Source organism: Caretta caretta, chromosome 1 (assembly GCF_965140235.1).
Source record: "Caretta caretta isolate rCarCar2 chromosome 1, rCarCar1.hap1, whole genome shotgun sequence".
NCBI lineage: Eukaryota > Metazoa > Chordata > Testudines > Cheloniidae > Caretta > Caretta caretta.
Genome location: NC_134206.1, coordinates 161,780,136 through 161,798,712, shown reverse-complemented (window position 1 = coordinate 161,798,712; position 18,577 = coordinate 161,780,136). Strand labels below are relative to the sequence as shown.

General features: G+C 40.8%; 2 protein-coding genes across 12 annotated transcripts in view; one reads left to right on the top strand and one right to left on the bottom strand.

The window, feature by feature from the left end:
* The window catches only part of LOC125643693 (uncharacterized), a 263,102-nt gene that overhangs the window by 92,424 nt on the left and 152,101 nt on the right, over positions 1 to 18,577 (bottom strand). The window contains exon 4 of one of the 11 annotated variants that reach the window (XR_012670146.1): positions 7,285 to 7,404. The exons of 9 other annotated variants lie outside the window; for them this stretch is intronic. The gene's annotated coding sequence lies outside the window, so the exon portion shown is untranslated. Of the gene's footprint in view, positions 1 to 7,206; positions 7,405 to 18,577 lie in introns of those variants that run through there. One more of the 11 variants, XR_007358798.2, reaches the window with a different exon arrangement.
* ETS2 (ETS proto-oncogene 2, transcription factor) lies at positions 1,009 to 18,549 on the top strand. Its single transcript, XM_048866742.2, has 10 exons — positions 1,009 to 1,101; positions 5,611 to 5,682; positions 9,581 to 9,701; positions 11,517 to 11,636; positions 11,958 to 12,158; positions 13,184 to 13,267; positions 14,209 to 14,430; positions 14,557 to 14,824; positions 15,467 to 15,581; positions 17,055 to 18,549. The coding sequence occupies exons 2-10, from the start codon at positions 5,611 to 5,613 to the stop codon at positions 17,268 to 17,270; spliced, it is 1,419 nt and encodes a 472-aa protein (XP_048722699.1). The 5' UTR covers positions 1,009 to 1,101; the 3' UTR covers positions 17,271 to 18,549.

Genomic DNA, 18,577 nt, shown 5'->3' with positions numbered 1-18,577 from the left:
ATTTTCAAAAGGGTCCACACCTCCATTTGCAATTTTTAGGGATACACAAATGAAAATAAAGGCTGAAAACAGCACTTAATTTGTGTCAGGGCTCAGCCCTGGCACCTTTAGGCTTAGAAGTTCATCGCCCAGCACCTTTGGGCTTGCGGCATCAGGTATGATTATAAAAAAAAATTGTTTGAACCCCAGCACCTAAATGTGTGAGCCCGGGCGCCTCTTTCATACAAATTAAGCACTGGTTGAAAACCACCGATCTAGTCTCAGGGGGTAGCCATGTTAGTCTGTATCCACAAAAACAACAAGGAGTCTGGTGGCACTTGAAAGACTAACAGATTTATTTGAGGATCAGCTTTCGTGGGTAAAACCCCCACTTCTTTGATCCTGTATAACAGGGGCCGGAGAACGTCCCCCAAATAATGCTTCGAGCAGAGCTTTTAGAAAAACATCCAGTCTGAATTGGAAAAACAAAATCATCCCCGATGAAGAAGTCCCCCGGACCCTGGGAGAGAATCACGGCCATCTCCCTCGAAGGATATAGGTATTTCTTCCCCCCTCTCTCTTCTTTTGTGATGTAAACTCCTCAAAGGCAGGCTGGCCCCCTCCCTTCGGGGAAGAAAACAACAAACAGACGGAGGAGAGAGGCGGGGGCCCGTGAAAGCCCCAGCCCAGGCTCCGTTCGCACCCGGGCGGGGGAGGGGGTGGCGGCTGTTGGCTTGGCAGCCCCGGCAGACTCGAAAGGACAACACCCGCGATAAGACAAGGAAGCGGCTCTTCCGCCTCCTCGGGTAAGCCGGGGAGGCCGGGCCCGCAGGGAGGCGCGCTCCGCCCCCTTTTCCTGCCCGCTGAAGAGCCCGCGGGAGGCTCGGAGGAGCGCACAGAGCGGAGCGCGGCGCACTCGGAGCCAGCAGCCGCGGCGGGCACAGCCAGCGCCCACGCACCGCGCCGCCCCCCGCCCCACCCCAGCAAAGGCGATTTTGGCTCCGGACTAGGCGGCGTCGTTTGGAGGCGGGAGCAGCAGCAGCAGCGGCGGCAGGAGCAGCAGCAGAGCGAGCGCTGGGTGTGGAGAGCTTCCCGGGGGGACCTCGGCTCGGGGCGGCCCAGGTAAGGCGCAGGATTCAGCCGCCCGGCGCGGCCCGGAGGGGGCGCGATGGATTTGAAGGGGGCGCTCGGCCGCCGCGTGGATCCGCAGCCTGTGCCGCTTGTCTCACGCGGTCCGCTCTTGCGCGGCGCCTGCAGCGCGACCAGCCCCTGCTTCTGCCGCCGCCGCCGGAGGGGCCGCCGGGCCGCAGCGGGCTCGGGATCTGCCCCGGCGCCCAAACTTTGCGGGAGGGAGCGGCCTCGAACTGCGGCGCGGGCAGCGCCCTGAGCGCGGAACGACCCTTCCTCGCCCCGCCCCGCCCCGCCCGCTCCCTCAGCGAGCCCGGCTGCTCCCCCCGCTCCGGTTTGGCGTGTAAGGGGATCGCTGTATTTTATATCGGTGAGTCAGATGACATCGGTTAAGTAGGTGAGAGCCGATTTGGAGTCAAGCGGCGAGGGCACATCGAAATTGGTTTTTGAAGGTCGTGTCCCCCCGTCCCCCCCCCGCCTTACAGGGAGGCTCTTTCTAGCCTTGCCGGTGTGAGAGACATTTAGAAGTTCTTTTAGCCTGGCTGGTCTTACGCTGAATTGTGAGTTCTTGGAATCTATCGCTGGATGATGATGATCTCCTTTATCCTCCTAGTGTGGTAGGAAGAAGGTGGCACATACTTAAACACTGTTTTATACATTGCTTCTGATACTCTGGAAGCTTGAGCAGTAGGTTAAACGTTGGGACTCACCGAAGTCCCTTGGATGTGACTGTGTTGGGGGGCAACGAGGGGTGTGGTGGGTTTGTTGTTTTGTTTTTTAGTAGCAAAGACTGGCTGACATGTCAGCCAATAAGACTGTTTATTGTTACCTCACAATACAAATGCGGGGGGGTGGAGGGGGAAGAAGAGGGCTGGGGGGAGCAAACAGATTCAACAGCAGCAGCTTTTACATAGGAGTCTATGTACCTCACGGTATAAAGTCAGTTAAAAAAATTAAATCCAAGTTTTAAAAGCCCCTTGTGTGATCTAAAACCAGGAGTTTGGGTGAGAACTATATAGATTCTCCCTCCCCCAATACATCTAGAAATATTTTTCGAAGCCACCATTTGATAGGCAGATACATGTTTTTGGTCTGGTTTTTGTTTTTGTTTGGGTGGTTTATGTTAAAGGTGGGGGGGGGTTGTTTTGGTTTTTTGGTAGTTCTGGTTGCATGATTTCTACACCTTACTTTTTTATGGGCAAGTGTGTCAGCCGTGACAAGTCATCTATCTTGTAAGGAAGCATCACTCCTAACTGGAATCAAATAGTTAAACTTAGAAATTAAGAGCTTTCTTGATTTTTTTTTTATTTTTATTTTTTTTAAAGCCCATTGTAAGAAACACTTTGAAGTCCGATGGAGTTTTGCTTAGGAAGAACAGGTGGATCTAGGCTATGAAGACTAGCTGCCTAATTAGTTAGGTCTCAAATATTAACACCGATTTTAGTTTTTCTTTTGAATAGGTACAAGTTTACTCTAGGTAAAGGAAGTACCTGGTTATTGCTGAAAGAAGTTGACCAGCATTCAGAAGTATTAGTTAATTGCTTGATCCTGTTGAGTCTGTTCAGGTTCACGCACTCTCAGCCGTGCACAGGTGTTGACAAAGGTGTTCTGCTAGTTACTCATTGTAGCCAACGAGAATCAGTTGTCAATGTTTAGTGGAGGAGTGGGTAGTGAGGCCCAGTCACATTGAGCCATTGTGCCTTTTTAAGAACTTAAAATAACAACATTCACCATCCCAATGAAATACTCCAACTTTAAGTCTCTCTGTTGCAAAGATCTGTATCGCACACTCCGCCCAGTTTATTTTCCAGTATGCTGGTGAGTTCCCTATCACAGAGCTGGAAACCCTTGCCTCATTGGTTGATCACCCAAACTGGTAACACTATGAATAACTGTATCCTTTCATTTGTCATACAAGTTGTACTTGAAGAATTTGATCAAAGGAAAAAAAAAATATTGATGAGGATTTTGGTGCATAATTGTGTGCTACAGAGTCTGTTTCCAGTTGCCTTCAAAACATAACACTGACAAAGTGATTGTGTGTGGTTGAAATAGCAAGTGAGCAGACTGGCATAGAGAAATAGTGTTCAGTTTAATATACTGGAAGAAATGCCAGTTACACCTTTTTAAATACTACTTGTATTGTGAACACTTACTGAGACCAAAAAAAGACAGGTAAAATCCTAGTCCTCTTGAAGTCATTGGTAAGATTACAGTTGACTTCGGGGCCAGGATTTCACCTGAAATCTTCAGACTAATCACAATAAATGATGGGCCAAAAATTAAGGTTATTGGGAAAACATACGCAAAAGCATTTCTGCATCACAAATTGCAGCTATATCTAGAAGTTGAGGCTTATAGCTAGATACTATTAAATTATAAGGAGTAGTAACAGACTAAAAAGCTTTAGAAATTCATGATACTCTGAAAAGGAGCAACAACAGGATTAACAGGATAAGATGTTAATTTAAAATTGTAATATCTTCAGGGGAGGGACGAGGGACACTTGAGTGAATTTATGACCTGAACTGTGGAGAGATCACTGTTCATTACCAACACGTTCATAAAAGAGAGAGGATATTTTGTGTTCTCATTTCCACAAAATCACACCAGTTAGCATTTTCCATATTTAGGTGAAGTTTGCCTGACTGTATTCCTTTCAAATGCAGTTGTTTTCTATTTTCAGTCATTGTTTTGTATGTGGAAGAACAGTTGACACTAAAGCCAAAATGAGCCTTTAAGCTTAAATATTTAGGATTTTGAGTGATCGGACAAAGGAGAGGAGAAAAGAGGCTGGTTTTATTGGTTTATTTTTATAGATACTTTGGATGTTTATCATTACAGCAAGCTGTATTTGTTTTGCTTAGACCTTCTTTGATTTGCTTAGTTTCTTTTGAGTACTTGATTTTTTTAAATATTTTATTTTTACATGTGTATATAGAAGTAACCAAGGGGGGCAGAAATAATTTAGTTTTCTAATAGCTGCAGCTTTGATGTGGGAATGGTGGGGCTGACCTTTTCCTGATATGGCATTTATGGACTAATATTAGTTTCTAAACACTTTCTGTGAAGGTGGAGAAGCCAGCATTGTGCTAAGACAAAATGAAAGGAAAAGTTTTAAATGAACAGTGTCTCAGTGGATTCTGATAAATCACTTTTGTTCAATGTGGTTTGTCCTTATGATAAGCCAGAGCAATGCCCGTAAGCCTACGTTACAGCCTTCTGTTTGAGTGAGCTACTATGAATATGTCACTATTTTGTCAAACATAGAGTAGAACTAGTCATAAAATCACACACAATTCTGTTTCTGTATTATAGGCCATAGGACAGTATTTTTATGCTACTGCAGACAAGTCTGTTATCAGTCCCATTATATTACAAACCCTCTTAAGATGTTGAGTTTATAACTGTAGTAAGATATTTTAGGCAGAAACTTGGCAGACAGTTGATCCTCAAACAAATATTTTTACCAAACTTGGTTACATTTTAAGTTATGAGTGTGCAAAACAGTAGTGTAACACTTTGGGGATATTTTCTTTAATAAATACTCAGATCAGTCTTTGGAATAGACTCTGTTGCGATTTCCATAAAAAGGGAGAGAATGGAAAATGGGTAATAGAATTAAAATATCTACCAGACAGTCAACTTTTTCAGAGATGCATCTTACTGCATGTTCCTTCTGATGTGTTCAAAGTACCTAACCCTGTAGTGTTGTGAAATTACATCTGCTCACAATGGGTTATTGCTTATTTTGCTTAGTCTCCAAATACTGTTTGTTCAACTGATTGTCAAAGGGTAAATAACGGAAACTTGTATCCATCTATCAGAAGCTACATTTTTCTTAGGCTAATAATTCACATTATAAACAACCTGTATTCAGTACTTGATTGTGTATTCTGGATTGTCCCAAAAGACACATTGTCCAAGATTTAGTTCCAAAATATTTTGAGTGAAAACAAAGAGGACTCGCTAAATCTTACATGCAGCCCCACACCCTAATTGGAAAGGGAAAGTCGTAAGTCGTTTATGGGTGTTTAGTAAAAATCCAGTAAACAAAGTCAAAATTCAAAAAGTCAAAGCATGAACATTTAAGGCACTGGAACCAAAACTTGAAGACACCTAGGGATAAGCAATGAATAGTTGGCAAGCAAAGAATTTCTGTAGGCCTGTAAACTTAAATTCAACAAACTTAGGTACTAGGAAGACTTTCATCTTGTATGCGAAGAGCTTGATCTGCTTCTCACATAGACATCTCCTACCATTTTAATGTCAATGATTTTGATGGAGTTCATCCCAATTCAAACTGTGTAAATCAGGCCCGGTGTTGAGGACACAGTACTCAAGATGAAAGCTTTCATATTATTGCCTTGTCAGAGGATTCTCTGAATGAAGCATTTTGTTGTATTACAAGTTTATGGTCTACAATAGAGCAGATCAGGTGCTCCTGTTAATGGACTCACCTTTGCAAGAACACATTTTTCATATGTTCTCTTTTCATTTCAGATGAGTGACTTTGGAATCAAGAACATGGATCAGGTAGCCCCTGTGTCTAATGTCTACAGAGGAATGCTCAAGGTGAGTTTTCCTAGGAGAGATGCTAAAAACAAGTGGCCTAAACTCCCACTCCATGCGCGTATTTCTCATGTTAGTGAGAGACCTGCATATGCATGCTGAAGAGAGACTATGCTAACTACATTTGGGTTCCTTCTTGCTGATCTTTATTTTTATAAGATAAGGAACAAACACTTTATACCTAGCCATTTAAAGCACCCTGTTTAAACAGGAAAATATACATTTGACAAATCCATCTTAAAGATTGGAAAGCAAGATGAAAAGTCAGATTCTGATGTTCAATTTATTGAACTCAATCAGAATTGTGCAAGTAAGGGCAGCAGGACTGGGTCCTAGATGGTCTTTCTACATTTAACTTCATGCAAGGCTGTCAATGTCTTTTGATAGGACTGATGTATGTAAAAGCATTGGTCTAGTATGGGAAAATTAAATTCTCTGTGGTTATGTGCAAATCTACCAAATGAAAATCTAGAGTAAAATGCATGAAAACAAAACTATTCAGTCTTATATGTAAGAAACGGTTGTTCAAATGTCTTGACTTGCTTTGAAAGATATTTACAAATCGAGGACAGGTTAGAAAAAACAGAATTTAAAAGATTTCATTTTTGTAACTGTCTGCAAGAACATCCATTTAACATACTTTTTGTAATTATTCATGAAAGGTCTTTAGCCAGCATTGGTCGCTTGTATTGTGATGATCAAGGAAAAGCAAATAAAGACCAGTCAAACTTTTTTTGGCCTAGAATGTTATGAGAAATGCTAGTGTTTGAGGCTATATCACAGTCTCGTTTAAAGTCAGTTACAAATGTGTGTTTTTGTTTTTTGTTTCTCCTCTCTCTCACCCCCCCGCCCCCAGCGCCCCGGCTTATATAATTTGTTTTGCTAACCAGCAACCAAATATTCATTTCATAGAGCATAATAGGAAGCTTTATGTGAAATTTGTGAATTGAGTGCTCTCCCATGCAGGAGTTATGCCAGGCACAAAGGAAATTGGAGTTAGATGACAATTTGTCGCAATCTTAGGTCAACCCTTAAGACTCTTGGAAACAACTATGCAATGGTGAAATATTCTTTTGGATTTGCTTCAAGTTTTGCACAGTTTATTACTAAATTTATACATAACTGCCATGAAACCACATAATGCCCCACCCCCCCTTTTTTTTTTTTTTGGTTGACTGAGTAAAGTGAGCAGGATTTATCCCATATGGGGTTTTATTACCTATTCAGAGCAATGTTCAAACATTAACTAATACATTTTACATTTCTGAAATATGAGACATGGGTACAGTATGCTTTCTACTCATTCATATACTACTGCTTTTTTTCCCTTCAGTGAGTCACTGTAAGGGTCATTTATTTACACAAAATATAGGAGTTTCCAGATTATGTTGAAAGATCTTGGCCTTTTCTCTAGATACAAATGGGGTGAATCAGAGCTATTATCTATTAACATTTTAAAGCATTTTTTAGTAGCAGACCAGACCAGCTGGTTTTAACAACTATTTCACAGATAACAAAAATCTTTAAAGTATCTTTACTCTGACTTTTCTTATTGCTATCATATGTACACGAACAATCTTAATTAGTATGAACAATATTACTTACACTGAGCTGACCAGCAGAGTTAATTTTTGGAGTAAATTAGCCATTAGAAGGAAGACTTCTAGATTTTTCTTCATGCCAGCCTCTTCCTTCTGTGGGTCATAGGCTGCTATGAATTGCACCCTGAAATGCATAGCAACTTTTTATAAAAAAACAACCTCAGTACTACATGCAAGCCAAAGTGTCTGTCTGTCTTGAGTTTCTGCCCAGCCAGTTTACAAAACAAAAATAGCACCATACACCAAAATAGAAAAGCTGTAAACTCCAGAAAGGAACCATGGTGGATTCAGGAAAGACCAGATAGTTAATATGCTATTCTGCAAAAACAATTTAAGTTAGTACAGTCAATTGAGACCAAATCTGTGTTCTGCTGAGGAGCATTAGTTTATTCTCACCAGAAATCTGTACCTTGGCATGAACATTTAAGTGGATGCCTAAGCAAATAGGAACTGTCTACAGATATTGTATGTGGTTCCTTAGTCTCTGGCTCCCCTTTACTGCAGATGCTCTCATATGGGTATCATTGCTGTGCTCTGTAGCTTTTCAAATACTGTATCCACAGGTTTGGGTTGTGGCTTTTGGTTTGTGTCTTTAAATCTCATCAATAGGAATGTCTAGTGATAGCCTCTACCTGTTGCTACAAGTCTTGTTCATGACTAGTTGGCATGTTAAGTATAAACTTATTCAGCTCACTTTGGTAGAAAAAGCTTGTAACTTTTAGACCTATTTATGAAGAAGGTGTGCATGTGGCCTGGGAGATTCAGTAATAACTTCGCATGTACACCACCTCCCAACTAGAGCACTTCAGAGTTTGAATGATAGACAAGATTTTCTACAAATATTTGTAATCTTTAATAAAAGTGACTATTAGCTCATCAGAAATCTCTCCTTTTCCCCCTCAAACATTCTATTATAGCCAGTCCTACTTATTCTTGTTAATTGGTTTAAACTAGCAAAGAATCATTAGAGACTGCTGCAGATTAACAAGCTGCTTTTTATGAAATGCAGTAGTTAGTACAATCCGGTTACCTAAACCATAAAAATAAAATAAACTTAAGAAAAGACTCTACTTCATAAATCCTGTAAGACTGTTTGTTTTACAGTCTTAAGTAATATTATTCAGATTGAATATTTCCAAAAATATAAGTAAGCTTACTTGCGTCTTCATGTTGGCAATTATTTTTGTTATACTAGAAGGACTAGTGAATTATAATAATTAGCACTTGAAGTCATCATTAGCTGTCTGTTACAAGGCTAAAAATGATAGTAACATCTCTTTACAATTTAGCAATCCGTTAAAATTTAGATACACACCTGTTAAAATGGCTGCTAGTTGTGCCTACTATAACTAAAGTTTGTAGTTTTCATTGTATCTCAGTAGTCTAGCATCTTTAATTCAAAGATGCAGCTGTCACACTGTAAAGCAGCCTTTTCAAACACAGTCTTGCAGAACGCTGCCTCCAGTCAATAACCGCTCATCCGGGAACTTGATCCTCTCACCTTCATGGAGGTAGAAGCATCAGCGCCTAATTGGGGTCATTTAACTTCTAACAATTTAATGCAGGCAGCATTGTCTTTGAAAAGATTAAACACAGCTCTTTTGCATTTTAGTGTATCAGAGTGGCACAGTCAAAAATCAGAAGGCCAGATCCTCAGCTTATGAAAATCAGCTTAGCTCCAGTGAAGTCAGTGATCTATTCTTATTTACACCATATGTGGGTCTGGCGCAGAAGGACAGGAAACATAACAGAAAAATTAGTTCATCTGCATTATATAAACATAGCATTCATCTATTTTGTATAATGTGTAGCTTAGTATACCACTGTTCATGTTGTAAAAAAAATGATTACCATAGGACATACAGAATGTGCCACACAGGAAAGTGAACGCTGCTGTTAGAATCTTTTGCATTTTTATTTTAACTATGCAACCCTTAACATTGCATTAATAGTTATTTGTTTATACTCTGAACTCATGGTTTAATAGTTTTCAGAAGATAGTACCTGGAGATAGAAAAGGAGTACTTGTGGCACCTTAGAGACTAACCAATTTATTTGAGCATGAGCTTTCGTGAGCTACAGCTCACTTCACGAAAGCTCATGCTCAAATAAATTGGTTAGTCTCTAAGGTGCCACAAGTACTCCTTTTCTTTTTGCGAATACAGACTAACACGGCTGTTCCTCTGAAACCTACCTGGAGATAGTGTACATACAAACAACCTGTCCTCTTTGTAGTTGCTGTTAGCAGTGCTCTAGCAGAATACTTACACTGAATATTCTTTTTCTAAACTGTTTTGCAGCATCAACCAGCATTTGATGCCTTTGACGTCACAAACTCTCTGTTTGCAGGATATTTTCCCTCATTAAATGAAGATCAAACCCTTCAAGAAGTACCAACAGGATTTGATTCGATTTCTTATGGTAAATATTGCTTGCGTTTTAGTTTGATCAGCCACATCAGTCAAAATAGAAAGTGCTGGGTTCTCTAAGTAGGTTTCTGTCACTGTTACCTACGATGCACAACAATAAATCTTTAATAATAGAGAAGACTTTTTTTAATATTACCTTAAGACTTCAGTCCTGCAGACATTTACATACATTAAGTTTTTTCACATGAGTAGTTCTGTTGCTGGCTTACAGCTTCCCATAGCGGAAACCTACACTGTAGTAGGGTGTGTGAATATAAGAGGATCTGTTGTCTGTAGAAGGCCAGTTAGGCATACTGAGGCAGAATTAAAAAGGTCTTTGGATGTGTGTATCTGTTAAGATTAACATTACTAATAATCTTTACCTACCTTTACTTGTTCATTTCTATAACTCAAGTTGGTGTATTTTTAAAATGGGGAAAGACAGAATATTAGAGCTGTATTTAGTCCCGCTGAACTTGTATAAATGTAGAACTCTGCAAGGTCCTTGGCCCCCTTTCCCTCAGGTTTATTGTGCAGCTTTAGAAATTTTGCATAAGTAACACACTGAAATCCTTGTAGCAGGACTGTACTCAAAGTTCTCAATTTACCTTCACCTCAGATCTCTCTGACTGGCTTATTCCCGAGCTACTCCGATACAATGGTGATGGGTGTTGCACCTAAGTTTTTAGTCAGCCTTGCAGTGAGCTCCACATGTGTGCAGAGGTTCACCTGCTTGCTCACGTGGAGCTCATTGCAGACCATAGATAGCTAGATTAGCTTTGCAGATTCATGCACAGTCCTAAAGCCTGACAGCTTATCTCATGCGTATGCACGCTCTCCCTGTGACATTAACTTTATTAGATATAGCAATTATTAACAACATGAGTGCAACCTAACTGTGTCAACTACAATCTGTGCACTCGTTTTCAAAGAGATTTGTGGAAAGTTGAAAGTTTGAAGAAGTAAAGACTAGCTGGTTCCAAGCTAGAGGGAACCCAAGGAAATGTCTGACACCAGTCAGAATATCAAATCCGGGTAACTTTTTAAAATGACAGATAATGCAAAAACAATTTGACCAATTTTCTTCAAACTTTACTTGAAAATGCTCTTTACTTCCAGAAGAAGTCTGGAAATTTTCATGCCAAATCTTTCTAATAAAGAAGATAGGATGGGGGCTAAATTATTCCTTTGAATGGAAGTTGGTTGCAGCATTAATTAAGGAGTTGATTATCTAGATTATGAATTTATAACAATTTATGGCTGCATAAAATTCAAGTACCAGGATCATCAGCCAGTTACATTTTGGGTCACAAGCTAGTTCCCAATGCCAAATTTATGTATTACACTCTAACCATTGAATAATACATGACAACACCACAAATTCAATTGACTGATCTACGCATGAGTGGGTCTGACATTCAATCTAGTGCAGTGGTAAATGTACCACAGCCAACTCATCATTACTACCCTCCTCGTTACTTGGTTCTCAAGCTCAGTGCAGGGTATCCAGAGTTGACAAGAGGTCACTTGGCTCTTGGATTATAGAGGAGAGAAGAGGAAGAAGCAGTCTTCTTGTTTTCTCATAAAGATAATTGACTCTACATAACAAAGGCATACTTCTTACTACCAAAGTCAATCTGAGTCTGCATCATTAGCTGCGACAATCTTACGCTGGCATAGAAATAACTATTACAGATAGGGTTTGCCATATTTGGTCCCATTTTATAGTTGGAAGCCTCTTTTGCTCGTTCTTTAACATTGTGGATTCTTATTTGTCTGGTCCATTAGCCTAAATGCTAATGTCTCCACTCCTCCCCCTTTCTTTTAGAGTCAAACAGCTGTGAATTGCCTCTCCTAACCCCATGCAGTAAGGCTGTTATGAGTCAAGCTTTAAAAGCTACTTTCAGTGGCTTTGCAAAGGAACAGTGTCGTCTGGGTATCCCAAATAGTAAGTGCTTTCTTTTTATAATCTTTTTAGTGCAAAATGATGCTGATTGGTTAGATGACGAGAATAGCAAGTAAACTGAGCTCATCCACTGATTAAAAGAATATAGAAGGAAAAATTAGGGCAGTGATTTAAAATTAAGACTAAATCATTGATATTTGAGTTTCAGAAGTAGATAACTCTTTTTTTAAACATGAGCCCTCACTCTCAATATCTTTTTACCTAAACTTTTATTTTAGGTTCTTATGAACATAAATATCAAGAGTTGCCTCTAAATGTTACGCATGTTTCTTTTCTCTTCCACAACCACCCCCCCATTTGCAGATCCTTGGCTATGGACAGAACAGCAGGTTTGCCAATGGCTTTTTTGGGCTACCAGGGAGTTTAGTTTGGCAAATGTGAACTTTCCTCAGTTTGTCATGAACGGCCAAGACTTGTGCAACCTGGGCAAGGAACATTTCTTGGAGCTGGCTCCTGATTATGTAGGTGACATTCTGTGGGAACACCTGGAACAGATGATAAAAGGTAACTAGAGAGCCAAAAAGGACGACTCCTCTGTGATCCTAACAAAGCAACCCCCTCAAACAAAACGGTGATGTGTTTCACCGAGTTGTGGTTTTGTAATTGCCTAAAAAAACTCAAAGTGAATTTTTAAAATCTTTAAACATTATCAAAGGTAGCTTTAAAAAATCATTTTCTGGAGAGCATAAAAGCAATCAGTCGTTTCTAGCTTGTCAGTTACTGCCAAACTGCAGTTGTCTCAGCAGCAGTTTTATACAGAATAGTCATTGATATAAATGAGATTAGGATGGATCTGATGCAATATATAATTCAAATCAGAAAAAAAATGTAACCAAAAGTCAAACTAGGTCAAGTCATGTTACTAGTGACTTTTACCAGTGTTTTGGAATAAGTCAGTGAATGAATGTAAGAGTGACAGAGACTTCAGGGTCTTTTCATTGAGACAAAAGAAGGATGAGGACAAATTTTGTCGAGGGGCTTCACATGGATGCAGGGATCTACCCACCCTAATCCTCCAACAAGATGAGAGCCAAAACAACTACATTGAAAAAAGGGAGAACTGTTTTTTTCTTTTCCCATTGTTGCCATAAGTTGTCTTTTTCATTTAAGCATTTGTTAAACAACTTTGGAAGTTGAGTGTTCTTTTGTCTAGCTGGATTTTGGTGATTTTGCTTTTTGTCTTTTCACTGTTATAGTCCTGTGTGTAAAACACTTACCTAATGCCCAGATCCTACAAACTTTTAAGTATGTGTATATAATCCCCATGACTTCTATGGGACTGCACATGTGCATGAAGTTAAGCAATTGCTGAAATGTTTGCAGGATCAGGGCCTTAAATGTGTTGCAGATTTTTAGACCGATTGAATATTAGAATTCCATCGGCATGAAATTTTCCCTACCAGCAGTTATTTCTTTGAAAGTTTGTCGGGTAACTAACTTCATGACTGTCACAAATACCTCCAGTTGCCTTGAAGTTCCCCATAATGTCCTGGTCAGATGTATAAAAAGGATATTTGTTCTGTTTTCAGACAGTCAAGAGAAGACACAGGACCAATATGTTGAAAACTCTCATCTTACCTCAGCCCCACACTGGGTCAATAACAACTCATTAAGTAGGTATCCTGATTTGGTTGACGTTTAAAATCCCTTCCTTAGCATTATGCTGCACGTGATATCACAAACTGTAATTCTGCAAGTTGGTTTGAACACTGAAAATAATCAGACTAGATATTTTTTTGAGGCAAATCTTGGAGTCTGTGAAACCAGGAGGAAAGAAGACAGTGTGAAAGCTGTGGTTAATCAAAGTCAAGTCTTGATTTTTGGCAATTCATTTACCAAAAACAAATTTGGGATTTCATAACTTTTCTGCACAAATAAATGGTTTAGTACAAACTGGCCATTACCACAACTACCAGGCTGAATCTAAAGCAGCACTGATGGGGGTCCAGCAGGAGTCATGTTTTTGGTTCTTTTTGGTAGAAGAAAGGTGGAGGCAATATGAAGCCTCAGAGGGCAGATGGAGTAAATAGGGAGGGAGAGGACAGGGACCAGTGGCCCTCTCCAACATCTCTCTTCCCCCCCCCTACCCCAGGCTGCTTATGTGTATGAGGTTGTATTTTCAGCACAGTATTTCTCAATCTGCTGATCAGTTAACAAGAGAGGAATCCTGCTATGGACCACCTAGCCCCCTCCCCAGCACTTTCTCTCTGTTTTGTCATTCTGGGAAACCACAGAGAGCTCTGTGCGCAACTGGCAATCTGTAAATCATACGGCAGATACTGGTTGTGTGATACAGAACCTGGTTAAACCCTAGTGCAGTCAATTGGAGTCCTTCCGCTGACTTTAGTAGACTTTTTGGATTAGACCCATACCCTATCGTTCCTACCCAGTCAAGTTTTCAGCTTAAAAATATTTTTTTAGTGGCATAACTGTATGTCTGTGTTGCAGTGGAAGAGTTGACTTGGTTTTGTTCTGCTTACATGAAGGTATTACGTTTATGAGAAGGATTGTAGTGAATAACTAATCCATTCCCCCCCCCCCCTTGTCATTTTAGGTTTTAATACAGAACAGGCCCCTTATGGTATGCAAATGCATAGCTACCCCAAAGCCAGCCTCCTGAGTGACTTATGTCAGACTTCTGCAGGACCAAATCTCCTCAGCCCAGATCAAGAATTTTCAATGTTCCCCAAAGCTCAGTTAGAGACCGTCAGCGTGAACTACTGCTCCATGACCCGCGACTTCACAAACAATCTGAACTTGCTGATGGATAACTCTGGTAAGATTTACCTTCTCCATTTGCTAATTATTAGTTTAAGGCTCTATACTCTGTGCACTCTTTTTTACTTAATGTGGCTTATACATACAAAATAAACTGAACAACAACCATTATTTAATTTTTTAGGTAAGCCCAGAGAGCATGAATCAAGTGACAGTGGCACAGAAAGTTATGAAAGCACAGATTCTCAACTTCAGTCCTGGAACAGCCAATCCTCTTTAGTGGATGTACAACGTGTGCCCTCTTATGAAAGTTTTGAAGATGATTGTAGTCAGTCTCTATGTCTGAACAAACCTACAATGTCTTTCAAAGACTACATTCAAGAAAGAAGTGATCCTGTAGAGCAAGGGAAACCAGTTATACCAGCAGCAATTCTAGCAGGCTTTACAGGCAAGTGATGTCACACAATATATCTCTTGTTCTCTTGCTTCTGATCCCTTGTGTGGGTATATGTCCGTTGTGATAAAGGAAGAATGTACCTCTCAACCTCCCTTACTCATTGTTTGTTCATGAATGATTTATTCACTAATAATGCAATATTCTAGTAAAAAACAGCCTGTTTTAAAACCTGGAATGCATTCTATTCTTGGTAGAGCTCCATCTGCCTAAAAAGAAGGGAAACTCCAGACAAAACAGTCAGTTCAAGGAGTTCACCAGCACTGACTCACCCACTAAGCACTCGTTCCTAGACTACTTAACTCAGGCAAAATGCTCATCACTGGAAGCTTCATCAGGGCATGGACTTTAGTTTAGGACCTTTAAGGTTTTAAATATAGCTGCCAGCAGAAAGGAATGAAGTGAAGGGGTGGGGGAGAAGTAAAGCTTGGTTCAAATAACTACTTTGAATTAAAATAGTGTACTCAGTTCATTATAATGTATCCTTCAGCAGATTCCTGTTACAGAAACAGTCGTTCTTTGCCTCAGCCAAACATCTTAAAATTATATCAGTTAGATAAATCTTAAGATTATGGTATGTGTCTTACTATAGCCTTTAGTTGTGGCTAATAATTTTACTCTTCTTGGTTTTTACAGGCAGTGGACCTATACAACTGTGGCAATTCCTTCTGGAGTTACTAACAGACAAATCCTGTCAGTCATTTATTAGCTGGACTGGAGATGGATGGGAGTTTAAACTTGCTGATCCAGATGAGGTATGTGGCCAGTTGTGACTTAATAAAAACCTAGGGCCTGATCCTCCATCAGAGAAAGGCACACCCCTCAAGGCAAAGTGTTTACAAGATCAGGAGTCTTTGCGTCTGTAAACGTTTTACTGCTGGGTGACTTCGAGAGCATCCGTCAAGTACTTAAATGTACATAAAAGTTTAGTGTATTATAGTCCTGTCTTTGCATGCTGCCTTTACATTTAACTTGCAGCATTGCTTAACTGTTTAAGGAAAGTAACTTAACTGATAAAACCCCTGGGAATTGAGAGAAACATGGCAGATGCACAGAATAGTGAGGCCTTCAAAGGTCTGGGTTTTAGATATACATCAAATGACTGCTGTGATCATTTGGAAATTAGTCACTAACAGAATAAACTCCAACCCTCTAATTGACGATGGAACCCCTTTCTGACGCAGTTAAAGGGCCTGATCCGAGGCCTACAGAAGTCAATGAAAAGACTCCCATTGCCTTCAGTGAGCTTTGGATATGGCCTTAAGTGACTTAACCACCTCACGTGTGAGTTGTGTAGCTCTTTGAGAGAGAGGAATTCACCTTAACCTCTTCTCTTGCACTAACAACTTTTTTTTTTTTTTTAAACCCTTTGTGGCAAGGTGCCTCATGTGCCCATCCACTACCCATCCACTACCTATCATGCTCATAGACCAGAGGTGGGCGAAGTACAGCCGGTGGGCCATATGTGGCCCGTGGGACTGTCCTGCCTGGACCCTGAGCTCCTGGCCGGGGAGGCTAGTCCCTGGCCCCTCCCCCGCAGCAATGCCACTGCTGTGCTGCCAGCGCTCTGGCCCACCACTCCTGCCGGGTGGTGGGGCTGGCTCTGGCGGGCTGCGAGCTCCTGCTGCTCTGAGCAGCATGGTATGGGGGTGGGGAGCAGGGGGTTTGGATAAAGGGCAGAGGTTCTGGGGGGGCACTCAGGGGACAGGGAGCGGGGTGGGGCTGGGGTCGCAAGGGTGTGGATAGGGGTCAGGGGGGCACTCAAGGGATAGGGAGCGGGGGGGTTGGATAGGGGATGAGGTCTCAGGGGGGAGGGGGGCAGTTAGGGACAGGGGTCCCAGGAGGGGGTGGTCAGGGGACAAGGAGCAGGGGGGATTGAATGGGTTGGAGATTCTGAGGGGGGCAGTCAGGGGATGGGAGGGGGCAGATGGGGGCAGGGGCCAGGCTGTGTGGGGAGGCACAGCCTTCCCTACCTGGCCCTCCATACAGTTTCGCAACCCCAGTGTGGCCCTCGGGCCAAAAAGCTTGGCCCATAACTCAGATTGTTTGTTTAAGACTTCAGCTCTTACTCACCCAAGTATCCTCACTGATTTGATGGCATTTGAACCAACAAAATGACTTGGTTGCTAAATTAAGTTTAATTTTCCTATTTATCAGCTAACTGAGATAGTATGCTTTAATTGGTTTGTTCTGCCTTTCTCTCTTCTTCCCCCACCTTGGGGCTGAAGGTGGCACGACGGTGGGGAAGGAGGAAAAACAAGCCAAAAATGAACTATGAGAAACTAAGCCGAGGCCTGCGCTATTATTATGACAAGAACATCATCCACAAAACATCAGGGAAACGCTATGTGTACCGGTTTGTATGTGACCTACAGAACCTGCTGGGGTACACGGCAGAGGAACTTCATGCCATGCTGGGAGTACAGCCAGACACAGAAGATTGAGCACTGCGATATCGTGCAAAACTGGCAGAGATTGCAAGATTTTGAACTGTGACTAGGACCCATCTGCAGTCAGTCTTTTCAGATTGGTGCAACTGTTAAGAAATAAGGACCTTGAACTGGTTTTGTAATCAGGGAAAGCTGAAGGAAGAAGTGGCCTTATTTCATCAGATGCAATGGCTTCAAGTATTGCTGCACCAAGTCCCTTGGAGCAGTGTGGAGGATGACACAGTGCCTAGCTCTAACCTGAAGACATGAAGATGCTCTAGGGTTAAATGTTTTGGCCTTTTATTATGGGTTGTTTTTAATACCAAAGGTTGGAGAGTGACCAGTTATACATCAGAATTCTAGCTCAAAACTTAACCACGTTGCTTACATCATGATATGCATTTTTAAAAAAAAAACCTACTTAACCTTTTATTTTAAAGCCGAGAGTGAGACAGTTTGTATTGTTTGTGTAATAAAATGTACATGTTAGGTACAGAAACAAAAATTTTGTTTTATGTTTCAAAATTTGGTGTAGCAATTATAATTTTTTTTCTTCCGAGGGGGGGGAATCACACCATTTCAAGTCAGTTTGTATATATTTATATGTTGCTTCTTGAAGTTCTTTAATGTTCCTATTTAACAGATATTGTATAATGTAATTTAAACTAATTGTATGTGTGTTTGAAATAGGAAGAATGTAAATATTTGTCTCATGTTTGAATAGGACATACAACATTTTGCAGTTTGAGGAAGTCTGTTAAATGCCTTGTACATGATTATACTGTAGGCCTGTAATATGACAGTCAGATGGAGGGTATTGGTGAATATTTTGCCCTGACTGCAGTTGGTAAACTTTGTTCATTTTGGCATTTTTACAAGAAACTGATGTAATCTGGGGCATAAAGGGCCTGTTTCGCCTAACTGAAAAAAAAATTAACATGGATAAGTGGAATTTTTCTTGATAAATGGCGCATGTTTTTTCACTTCTATGCATGTCCTTTTAAAAACAATTTATATACAAGCTTTTTTTTGAGTTGTCTTTTTTTTCCCCTCTGGTTTATCCCATATGATTAAAATATGAATTCTATTTTTGGAAATAATTGTGGCTCCTTTTCAGAGATCAGGAGGGATTTATGTAGCAGCTAATTTTTATTGCAAAAAAAAACAATTCATTGAAAAAATGTAATTTGTAAGAGCCTTATTTTTTATCTGAGCTTGATGTACACTGAAATGTGTTGTACAGTGTGGGGGGGGGGACGACAAATCTTTATTAAAACATCTTAAACAGAAAAAATGGTGTGCATAATTTCTATGAATTCCTA